At 44.0% G+C, this 12,865-nt stretch overlaps 1 protein-coding gene across 2 annotated transcripts in view; it reads right to left on the bottom strand.

The window, feature by feature from the left end:
* Positions 1-12,865, bottom strand: part of GAB3 (GRB2 associated binding protein 3) — a 108,462-nt gene that overhangs the window by 24,130 nt on the left and 71,467 nt on the right. For both annotated transcript variants that reach the window (XM_034781667.1, XM_034781668.1), the window contains exon 2: positions 7,401-7,704. In XM_034781667.1, coding sequence (XP_034637558.1) covers positions 7,401-7,704 — 304 coding nt within the window. The remainder of the gene's footprint in view (positions 1-7,400; positions 7,705-12,865) is intronic.

Below are 12,865 nucleotides of genomic sequence, written 5' to 3'. Positions count from 1 at the left end.
TCTGAAAGTGTATTATATCTGATAGGTGGTGCTGATGGCCCAAAGCATTACAAACAAGCTAAATTTCAGAGTAGCAGCCGTGTTAGTCTGTATCCGCAAAAAGAACAGGAGTACTTGTGGCACCATAGAGACTAACAAATTTATTCGAGCATAAGCTTTCGTGGACTACAGCCCACTTCTTCGGATGCATATATACCTGTCTGGCCATTCAATAACAGACCTGCGGGTGGCTATCTTACAACAGAAAAACTTCAAAAACAGACTCCAACGAGAGACTGCTGAGCTGGAATTGATATGCAAACTAGATACAATCAACTCAGGATTGAATAAGGACTGGGAATGGCTGAGCCATTACAAACATTGACTCTATCTCCCCTTGTAAGTATTCTCACACTTCTTATCAAACTGTCTGTACTGGGCTAGCTTGATTATCACTTCAAAAGTTTTTTTCTCTTACTTAATTGGCCTCTCAGAGTTGGTAAGACAACTCCCACCTGTTCATGCTCTCTGTATGTGTGTATATATATCTCCTCAATATATATTCCACTCTATATGCATCCGAAGAAGTGGGCTGTAGTCCACGAAAGCTTATGCTCGAATAAATTTGTTAGTCTCTAAGGTGCCACAAGTACTCCTGTTCTTTTTATCTCTAGCCTGACTCACTCTTGATTGCATATTTATACCTGCCTCTGGAAATTTCCACCACATGCATCCGACGAAGTGGGTATTCACCCACGAAAGCTCATGCTCCAATACAACTGTTAGTCTCTAAGGTGCCACAGGACTCTTTGCTGCTTTTACAGATCCAGACTAACACGGCTACCCCTCTGATACAGAATTGACAGGCACTAATTCCATCTGCTATTCACTACCATTAGCATCAGACTTATCCCACTGGTAAAGACTCTTAGGTCTGGAACACATTGTAGTCACAGTCAACTGCACTGATGGGGGGAAGGTGGCTGTGCCCTTTTGTAACCTTTGGGCTGTCCTGACATCTGTAGTCAGCTCCCAAGAGACGAGGTCAGCTTTGCGGGCTTTGCTGGTAATAGAATCGGTGTGCATTAAAGTTATACTGCAGCAGCCGGGGAGAATAAATTATGCATGGCCATTTTCTACAGAGAGAATGCAGAGAATGGGCTTTATGCTGCTTTGCCTCCTCCCACCCCACCCCAACAAGACAGCGAGCTGTCTCTGCTGTCAAAGTAACTGCTTCATTTAGTGCGAATTGCCACAAGGGAGAGCTGGGGAGTGGAGGGCAGGGTGGTTGTATGTTTTAAATGTAGCACCATCCTGTATGGATTTGGGCTCTGTATGTTACAAAGAGGTAGAGGAGTTCATTTGCAAGTTAAGCGACGGCAAGGAGTAAAAACCCAACCTCTGTAGTGCTGTAGATCCCGGAAGACTGATCTCCCCGTTGCACCCTTAGTTGGGTGATCTCCCTTCAATGTACATGCATAATTCCCCTCAATGGAGGTTCTTTGCCCTTCATTTGCTGGTTCAAATCCTGTCCAGAGACTGAAAGTCGTTACCCCTGATGGCTGTTTGGGGATGTAGCTGAAATGACTTCAGCATTTCAGGCAGGTGTCCCCATCACAGCACACACCTAGCCGGGTTCCATGTTGGCCGTATCAGCAGAAAAGTCAAGGAGATGAAAGTACCCTTCCACATCTTGTGGTAATGGACCAGACCATGGCATTAAAGACGCCCTGGGTCACGCTGCCCCTGGATGAGCTCAGGGAGGGATTAGTCCCTTGCGGAAGGAGTAGTCACTGCATTCTCCAGTAAGCACTGGGAGGTGCCTTGACACTTCCCCTCATGCTCACACAAGGACCAGAGCCATCTAGCCCGATGGGGGTAAGCTGTTTGTGCTGGTGCCTACACCATCCCATGCTGCTTGGCGGGGGAGAGAGCTGTTCTGTGTGGCACCCACCTTGCATGAGCACTAAATTCACACAGAGAAAAAGAAAAAAAAAAGGGAAATAAGGACTCCTCTTCCGGAGATGAAACCTACCCCTGCCCTGACACCCCCCCCCCCACACACCCCCCCACACACACACCCTTTGGAGAGGTGTCTTCAAAGCAACGTGTTAGGCTGGAGCCTGAGAGGTGCTGTGTAACCCACCCTTCTCTGTCAATGGAGGTTGAAGGTTCTCAGCCCCCATCAGGAACTGCCCCTGCCTGACTATCCTATGTTTTAACCAGAGAGAAGCGACAGCTGCATTGCCAAGGCACCTGATAGAGTTACAGGAACAAACCACACCAGATACAGCAGGGAGCTGAACACCAGACAGGTTTATATTTTTCAGGAAAAGGGTGGAGGTTCCCAGGCTGAGTCTGCAGTCAAAGCAAGACCTGGTGGGGCCAGAGGACAGAAGAATCCCATTAGAAATCTACTCATTAACTGTGCACATTCCGAGCGTAGATCCCACACTGAAGAGCCTCCTGATTTGCACCGCTCTCACCGACATCTGCTCAGTGCTTTGCACCTGATGAACTTTGCTTTCCCTCTTGTGCGCTGCTCGTGTCCATTAAGATGCCAGCGCTCACCTCTCTTTGCCTTCCATTTGCCACTGATTCCAAAGCACAGGCTAGGGGTGTGTTTATTTGTCACCTACTTCAAGCCCTGAAACAAAAGGGGAATCAAAGAGCAATCATGACAGTACTGACCTTCAGAGGCACTAATTAGCCAGTCCTCATCACACCCTAATAAGTACAATTTCCATTGCCCAGAGGGGAACCTGAGGCAGAGAGGTTACTTACCCAAGCATTCAGAGACTCACAGTCAGAGTTCCTGGCTCCCAGCCCTCTGCTCTCACTATTCACTTCTCAAGTCGGACTCACTCATTTCACATTTTTCTAGTTACCCGCCACAAACATCATGTCTCAGCAGCACCCACAATGGAAATGTAGCATATGCTTTATTAGCTGGAATAAAATAATTCCTCCTAATATCCTGATGATCAATAGCTATCTAAAGGCAGCTGAAGACAAATATAGTTATTCGCTAGAAGTCAATTATTCTGCTTGGCCAGTGTGATTTCAGAAATCAAAATGTGGCACCAGGGAGCCTCAGGGGTTGCTCTCTTATGGAAGCCAGGGGCTTCTCCCTGGATGGCCCATATGGAGGACCGGGGTATCAGCCCTTCGCCTCCGGAAAGGACGGTGTTAATCCAGCAGCTATTGCTGACTGTGATGGTGCATTTGTTCTGGCTGGCTTGCCACTAGCATTACGCCGTCTCATTCAAGCATGTTCCATTGCACTTCCATTTCCAGATTGACTCTCTTCCGTATACTTGGGTTACCCCACTTTCCCCTATGTGCAGATAATTTATTGTACAGTTTCCCCAAGAGACTCCAAGCATGACCTCAAAAAGACAGAAAGACTGTATCCCCAGACGCTTTCTAATAACGCCCCCTTGAGCCATTATTAATTGGCTGGTTTTTTATAGGAATTGTGGCAGGTCCGAAAAAGGGGTGCATAGCATCTTATGGATCACTTCAGGGCGGGTGTTCCATGCATGGGGGGAGAGGGTGGTCTGGAAGAAGGCACAGAAATGTGTTTGTGAGGAGCTAAGAAGTGGGCTGATGAGGCTGGCATTACCTGCAGACCAGAGGAGGTGGGGGTAGGGCAATAAGACACAAGAGCACACAAATAGGGAGGTAAACGTTATGAAGGATAAAATTACACACACAAAATTTGCATTTCTTTTTCAAGGGGTCATGGTGGCTAGTCAGCTGGACATGAGCTCCCATGAGCTAATGCAATCCTTGGATGTATAACGGGGAACGGAAAGTAGAAGTAGAGAGGTTATTTTACCTCTGTATTTGGCACTGGTGCGACCGCGGCTGGAATCCTGTGTCCAGTTCTGATGTCCACAATTCAAGAAGGATGTTGATAAACTGGAGAAGGTTCAGCGAGACAAGCCCCGAGAATGGTCAAAGGATTAGAAAACCTGCCTTACAGTGATAGACTCAAAGAGCTCAGTCTATTTAGCTTAATGAAGAGAAGGTTATGGGGTGACTTGATTACATTCTGTAAGTACCTGCATGGAGGAATATTTTGAAATACTTTGAGCTCACCTGTGCAAGGCATCAAGCCCAGGGATTTCACTCTAGACTCTGTGGTACCTGGAGCGTAGGGTGACCAGATGTCCTGATTTTATAGACAGAGTCCTGATATTTGGAGCTTTTTCTTATATAGGCACCTATTACCCTCCACCCCCGTCCCGATTTTTCACACTTGCTGTCTGGTCACCCTACTGGAGCGGCTTATGGGGTGGGAAGTAACACAGCGATTGCCAGGTGATTGCCTTTGTAAGCAAGGAGCAGAACAGTCACGCTCAATATGAAATGTTACCGGGGGCACATGGAGGAATTTGAAGAGAGAAGTCAAGATGAAAGGTCCCTCCTGGGCCGAGGAGCTCCTTGCCAAGATGCAGCCTGGAGGAGTTTTTAATGCAGAGTTATAATCTTTGAAAGTAGGGCTTGGTAATGAAAAAGCCTAAACAACCTTAACAGGTTCTCCAATGAAATCCTGTTAGATTATATTGCTCCATATAATATTGTTAAATTATATTTAACCATCCTTTCAGCATGCATGCAGTATGGGGTGTGTTGTGCTTCTCCGCTGCCTGGTCCCCTCTTCCTCCTCTCTTCTTGCATGGGCTTCTCTGCTCCTTGGTTCCCTTCTTCCCTGGACATGTTGCCCAGCCACTTGGTCCTTTACTCCTCTTGTTTCCCTGGGTGCCTTCCCTTGTGTAAGCAGCAAGGCTGGCTCCTGCTTGTTCCCATCTGATTTTGCAGTTCTTCTTCGCCTGGCAGCCTGTAAAAGCTGCTGGGAACAAAGATGAGAGCCAGCACCACATGGCCAATCAGCAGTGAATCTGAGGATCACCACCATGTGCTCGGTGGACCACAGTTTGCGAACACCTGGTGTACAGCAAAAGGGTGACTCAGCAGCAAGTGGGGTGAGAGTCCTCTCTCTGGGAATGGATCCTGCGTTTCATGGTAATGGGACCTGAGGATCTGATAGGTTTTTCTATGTTCCTATACACTGGTACCAGCGTGCCCTACCCATGCTGTACCTGCACAGGCATCTGTGGCCTGTGACGGGAAACAAGGCTTGTATAATCTGTCTGTTTAACTTTTTATACTGTCCCCACCACTTTGGTAATGTCTTAATTATTTCTCCCTGGCCCATTTTAGGCAGTATAGGCAGAAGTGCTTCCCAGGGAGTTCTGTCCTGTGCTTCTCAGCTATGCCAGGGGTGGGAGCAGGCTGTTAAAGGGAGGGAGTAGGGAAATACTGGTGTGGAGTCTCACAACTCCAGCTGGACTCCACTAGAGCAGAAAAAGGTTCAAAGCCGAAACACGATGGAGGATTGCACAGTTCCTTCTCTAGCTGCCATTTCCTAGTGTAACCAGTAAGTGGCATGGTTTCTTGGGTTACTCAAATGTTGCAGCCTGAACACCCTTGCCTGGTAAACCCTTCCCGACAGCTATGCATACAGGTGCTTCCTGACATCTGTTTGGAACTTGCATTTCTCTTCGCTTACTCTTTGCTGTCCCTCTCTGTGTTGACTCAAAACAGCTACTTGCGGTGGGCAATACGGACCCTGTGTAGGACTCACAAATCACAATTCGTGTCTGTCCCGTCTTGGCTGTAGAAATGCCAAATTAGTAGCTCTTTGATCGTATGAGCCTGGCTATTAACCCCGACTCTTCTCCGTTTGAAGGGGCTAATTCGAAGCACAAGAGCGCTGGGTATATGGCTGAGTCACTGAGTAAACCTGCCACTGCCCTTTTGCACCCATCATGCACAAAGAAACTGAAATTAGATTCTGGCCCGAGAGTCACAAACAAATGAAAAAGGTACATGGATTAAGAATGATCGGGTTAGCTACATAATATTGGTTTGGAGATTAATTTTTAATGCACTGAAAAGCTTATTAAAATTTCCCGCAATTGACATATCTTTGATATGATGATTCACTCCTGGGAATATTTTTACATACAAGACTTCAAGTCAAAAAAGCACATGGCATTTTACAGCTCTGTTCTCTTCTAATATTCATGTTTAATGGAAATTTGTTCAAATTTACAGACACTTTGGGGATTGAGGTGCTTCTAGTAAGCATGAGTAATCAGCAGCTGTTTAAATGTTGATGTACAACCTATGCAACTTTATAGGCTTGGTGGTAAACTGAACCAGAATATGGCCCTGAATCCACCCCTTCCCCAATCTTCACCAGACCACCAGGCACTTCAGGATAAACCAGATATGGTCCTAATGACTCTGGAGATAATGACTGTTCTTAAAAGTCTGAATAAGGGGGAAGACTCCTATAGTGTGGCAGCAAGACCCAGGGCTTGTCTATATTAGGGAAATGTGCACAGGCATAACTACAGATTCAGTAACTGAATTAAACAACATGGATGTAAGGTTTTTTAAAACCAATTTAAGAGAGTGTTCACACAAAGAGCTTGAACCAAATTAATCAGTTTCTAAAGCAGTTTAGACCTTGCATACAGCTATATCGGCATAGTTAAACCAGCAAAACGATCTAGTGAGGACACAGTATTATTAGTATCAAAGTGCTTATACTGGTTCCCTTGCCATAAATTATATCAGCATATCAGCGCCTAAGGCTAGGTCTACACTACACTTCTGCTGGCATAGCTGTGTCACTCAGGGTTGTGAAGAGACGTTATCCCTGATCAACATAGTTGCGCTGGCAGAAGTCCCTAGTGCAGGCGCTCGTTATGCCAATAAAACTTCCAAGGGTACACAAAGCCTTAGACTGGAGCACAAACTGTGAGAAGATAAGGCCTGAACATTGCTTGAGCACTAGCTCTGAAGGTATCCTGACTTCAGGCAAACACTTACTGCCTTTATGAAAGGATCACTTCAAATCCCATTGGAGAGGTCCTTTGAGCGAAATACAGCCGAGGCCCGGTCAACTGGGCCTCACTGAAACAAACCTTCATCTATCCTGTTCTTTGGCTTTCCATGACTTTACTTCTTTGTCTCACAGGAGAAGGATATCTTTCCTCTTTAGCTTCACAGGGACAGTCTTACCCTCATTTTAGACTTTTTGACAAAATTATACTTAAAGCAATAACAACAATGCAGCAACAAACCTCCCAAACCTTACAATTTCAGCAAGGTTGAGAGAGTTTGTTTCTGAACCATCCTCATATTTCATCCAAGCTCAGGTGAGCAGAACTGATATCTTTGATTGTTTTAAGCAATCTTTCTAAAATCAAACCAATTACCACAGGTACTATGATGTTCCCCAGCAGGATAAATCTCCACTCCCCTCCGGCCACTGCGCTGCCTGAGGGAGATTCCAGCTCCAGGTTATTTGCACAGAGCTTGAGCCATGATTCCATTCCTACCTGTGCCATCTTCCACGTGTCCGAAGTTGCAGATCTGGCTGATGTTGTGCACCCATTTCTGCATTTCCTCCTCCGTTTTCGCCACCAAGTAAAAGGAGCGGTAGGTGGTTTTCACAATGAAGACAAAGTTATTCTGGAATTCTTTCTTGATGAAGTTGGACCCTGAATGCTTCAGCACTTCACATTCGTTAAGGTCTATGATCCGAATGGGTTTCTTTGAATGGTTGTTTCTGTAGTACTCCAGAACGTCTGGGTTCCCACTCATGCGGCCCCTGCGGAGCACAAACCAGCGCTTCCGCCATGCCTGCAGGAGACACAATTGGACACATGTCACAGATGGGAAATTTGTTTCCTGCTTTAGCTTTCAAACTGGTTGTCACGTTTTGTCAACAGACCTAAATATGCATATTTTCTTTAGATTCTATGCTAATCCTAATCACTGGGCTGAACGGTGACTGGTGATTTGAAATCCATTCCCATAGGGAGCGTCTACTCTAAGAAGAAAGGTGGGTAGTTATAATTTTAACATGAGTTTGCAGGGCAAGGTAAGCTATAGGCTTCTCCAGAGTCTCTACCTCAATCTAGTACTATGTGTTAAAGCTACAAATGGCTTTGTCTTCACTAGGATTTTGGTTGCCACATTAGCTAACATGAAGTAAGAACACATCTTTTATCTTAGGATAAAATCCTAGGCATGCCTTGTCTTCACTGTGTTAGGCCTGGTCTACACTTGAAAATTAGATCAACATAGCTACAGTACTCGAGGATGTGAAAAAATCTACACCCCTGAGGGATGTAGCTATGCCGACCTAATCCCCAGTGTAGCTGCAGCTAGGTTGACAGAAGAATGCTTCCCTTGAGCTAACTACCGTCGCTAGGGGAGGTGGTGTTCCTATAGCAACAACAACAAAAAACCTCCATCGCTCTAAGCTGTGTCTACACTATAGGGTTATGCCAGGATAATGATGGTGCTGAAGCTATGCTGCTACAGTCCCCATACTGTAGACATGGACTTACTTGCCATGTGTTAGCTAGCACCTGGTAGAAAACACCTTTTCTCCTAGTGAAGACAAGGCCTTAAGATGAACCCAGCATGTTTCCGTCAGATGGTTTTCTGTGCTAATAAAGAGCCGTTAATGAGCTGACAGTTACTTATGCAAATTAAGGAGAACAGACCTTGAGGGGGTTGCAGTGCTAAAAAGTTAAACAGATGACTTCAGAACGCTACAAAATCCTGTATATTATACATAACGGCTTGTATAACTCTCTATGCCCAAAACTGTAAATTAATAAATATTTATCTCTTTTTGGCCCAAATGATTAATAGCCTGGATTTCACACAGGGTTAAGTAAAGTCACATATAGATTAAGACACCATATGATTTTATAAAGCTGTATGCAGGATTTGGGGAAAAAAAAAAAAAGACATCTGTTTTTTCCCTCCATTTCACCAGCTGTTTCAGTTCACGTACAGTGCTGTATTGGTTACAGCTGTCACTAATATACTTACTACAAGACCCAGAAGTGACCCCCCCCTCCATATTTCCCATTCCATGGATAAATATTAAACTAACAAATTAGGAGCTCTTCACCTACTGATTTTTTTATAAAGAACGTGATTGGATAAAATCAGGTCACATGATCAAAAATAAAACAATGCTGTTTGTCTTTGATGGCTGGCCCAGGGAAATAGGACATGTCCCTATGATGTCACCAGCCTTAGAGCTGTTTCCTACCTTCACAGAGCTTCTATTACACTGTATAAGAACCTCCTGGCCAACTAAGAACATCTGTTACCACTACCCTGCAACTTGGTCAGCTGGAACTTCAAAGTGACAGCAGAGACAAAACTCAGATTTCTTTGCTCCAAAAGTATTTGAATAAAAGGAGCATCTTCACTGGCTGCAAGCAGTGTAGGAGCTATGACCCTTAGATGAGCAATTCTGATTCTACCCACTAGAGAGCAGTGGGGCACACACACACACTTTAGCCAATTCTCTACATCTGCTAAATGGCCATTGGCTGTTTCATACTTCATAAAATTCAAAAGGGACAACAAGAAAAACAATTTGAACAACAACAGAAGAGATGATCTCCTTGCCTGAATCTTACTCAACTCCTGCTTGCAAAATGACTAGTCATCATAACACAAAACTGAGCAGTTGTCTGTCATTTGAGAAATCTTAGTGTGAGCTATGATCACGCCCATTTTGTGGTAGGAGGCTATTTTTAAGCTGGCAAACAGGTCCAGCATCTCTTGAGACCAAGCAATTGGTTGCAAAACGTTTTAGCTGCTATGTAAAAATCCTCGTTTATGTACCTTAAAAGTCAATACAATTACTACAGTTTTTGCTGATTCTCATACACAATGGGTACAACGGCCACTAAAATATGGAAGAAAATAACCCCTATGGCCTACATTAATCAAGAAGGAAATGTAACATGACCCCAAAGTAGCTGCCTGACAGTGAAGGCTTTGAAGCTGATTTCTGTTATTCTCATATTTTTTTGATGCAAATAAATTGAACGTGAGGGGTCTCCAGTCCTGCTATCAGGACACATCAGAGCTTTGGGAGTCTACCATCAGAGATGCACATGGAATACATACTCCAATAAAATATTCATTGACTTGCTTACTTAAAAGCATGTCCATTCAACCAGCTGTACCATGACCTACTTCTAAAGTGCAAGGCTGTCCAAATCAGGGCAGAGACTAAAGTAATATGTTAAACAAGGATTTTGCAAGCCTGAACCATCATTTGTCAGCCTATGTGAAGAAGTGGGTTTTGAGAAGGAACTTGAATGAGGCATGGTGGGCCAGGTCAGGAAGGGGGTGTAGGGTGGACAGCACAAGCACCAGAAATGCAAGCTTTTCCCTCGCTGCATACTGCCCACTATGGTATACTCTTGATCTTTTGACCTCTAGAAGTCAGAGGGTGATTTGATCTCTTTGCCCATTGACCCTCCTGTTGCATCTTCCAACCAGGTTATTAGCTAGCATGGTTGTGGTTTTTGATATGTGGAATCCTGTCCTCTTGAAAATGGACAGAGGCCACCAAGGACTGTTTCTCACAAGGCCTGGAGATTCAATCTCTTAAGGACAAATTGTGAAATTTCATACCTTGAAAACATTATTATGCAAATACAAACACTGTAAAGTTTTTGGTTAATGATTTGGTCTGTAAAACAGGTCAGGTCCTGACAGCATGTGAAGATTTAAACATCTGTTTCTTTGTTTGTGGAGAAACTCAGGGCACCTTTGGGAGAACACCAGCAATTTTTGAAGTGCTGAGGTGTATAATATACCCATAGAATACATACATTTCTCTCCTAACCAACTTCTGGGCTTCTCCACTATCATGCACAGTTCCTGAGTTGGCAGTTGATTGGACAGACATGTCACTAGCCTCAGTGAATAAGCACAGTTATATTTTTCCCCCCACTCTCTCTTTCAAGCCATGTGCTTTAATGAAAAAAGAATACTGGTATGTAATATTTGCCCTTCTCTCCCAAAGTGCCCTATTAATTGCTTTCAAATGCTGGCACTTGGATAAAAATCCACAGCTAAGTGGAACAGGAGTACTTTTTGCGGATACAGACTAACACGGCTGTTACTCTGACACCTAAGTGGCATATCCTAACTTTTTGAAAATATGGTAGAACCTCAGAGTTACAAACATCAGAGTTACGAACAGGCCGGTCAACCACACACAGTCAGGCACCAGAGACAACAGCAACAAACAACAACAACAAAAGCAAATACATTACAGTACTGTGTTAAACATAAACTACTAAAAAAATAAAGGGAAAGTTTAAAAAAAGATTTGACAAGGTAAGGAAACTGTTTCTGCCTTGTTTCATTTAAATTAAGATGGTTTGAAATGGCATTTTTCTTCTGCATAGTTGTATTAAGTCAATGTTCAGTTGTAAACTTTTTGACAGAACAACCATAACATTTTGTTCAGTGTTACTAACAACCTCCATTCCCGACGTGTTCGTAACTGTGAGGTCCTACTGTAATTACTGTTTATGTGGGGGAATGCCCAGAAGTTTCAGATGTGTCTGATCTCATTAGAGCCAAAGAATTTATGGACAAAACCCAAGAGAATGCAGTTGCACAATTTAAAAAGCGGGACATTTGCTGAATAACCTAGCAGGAAACAGTCCAATACTCAATGAAATATCATGCTTATACCGTGAACAGTCCATCACAAAACAAAATATATTGGGCTCGATTCTTTAGTACAATTCTGGCTCTAAATGATCAGCAGAGAATTCCTATTGAACTCCCTGCTAGCATAAACCGAGAGGAAGCACTCCTGTGCCAGCTGCTCTGATTCCCTCAGGGTAGCTACTCTAGACTGCTCTAACTGATGCTGGAGCTGGGCTGGCACAGAACCAGGGAACTGTAAGCAGCTTCCTCCACCCCCTCCATGCTGAGAATCAAGCACACAGCCTGAGACATAATATTCCTAAGTAGTTCAAGGTACAGTGCAGGACAGCCCTATGTCTCAGTTTGTTTAGATTTTATGCTTTGCTGAATCTAAAGTCTGTAGGATCTCAAGCACAATTCCAGAAGCCAGGCTAGAGCACAGTATCGTCAGCTGGAACAGAACTCTGTACAAAGTATTTCAAATCTGCCATTTCAAAACCTTGGGCCAGATTCTTCACTACTGTAAAATGATTGTAACTGGATTGGTTTCACTTTCACACCGTTGTAGCCATAACAACTTGATTTTTTTTTTTTTTGGTTACAAATATGTGATAAAATTAACATTATTCTTAGCTCTATTATAAAGAATGTGTGTCAGGGAATGCTGGAGGGGGATGGACAGTTAAGCATGCAAGACTCAACTTCAGAGGAGGTCTGGGTGTGCAAGGAACGCCAGGTTAAGTCTCAGGGTGACGTGCTGAATTATGTACGGTTGCACAAATGAAAGCAGTTACATGCTTAGCAGTAATGTAGATTCCAAGCAGAAGACTTATTTTCTCTCTTCACTGCACGTCTCTTAAGAGCACAGATGACTCCAAACCTAGTCATATAATCCACTGCCAATTTACCCTCCCTTACCAAATTTATAAAGAAAACCGAGCTGAAAAAGAGATAAAATAGTGTAGGGCCTTTGCTTCTTGTTAATCCCAGTCCTGACATTCAAAAAGATGACTAAATTCCTAATGTGCTTTAAGAGAGCATTTGGGGTAAACAACCATAGCAGAAGGCGGTTTCTACCGCTACACAATTTCTTTTTCTCTGTAATCAAATGTTTGGGGCTAGTAAGATGCTCTGTGGTTTCTAATGATAAAGAAAATGAGTAATAGAACATGCGTCAGAAAATGCCACTGCCTTCGTCCATGCCAGCATACACAGCAAGTCACATATGTGCTACAGAGCCCACACAGCGGAGACACCCCTAGATTCCACAGAAACCCAACAAAGATAACTGAAAGAGCTCCATGGAGATGAG

This window comes from Trachemys scripta, chromosome 9 (assembly GCF_013100865.1).
Source record: "Trachemys scripta elegans isolate TJP31775 chromosome 9, CAS_Tse_1.0, whole genome shotgun sequence".
Lineage (NCBI taxonomy): Eukaryota > Metazoa > Chordata > Testudines > Emydidae > Trachemys > Trachemys scripta.
Note: the sequence above shows the minus strand (reverse complement) of the source record. Positions and strands in the feature narration are given on the sequence as shown.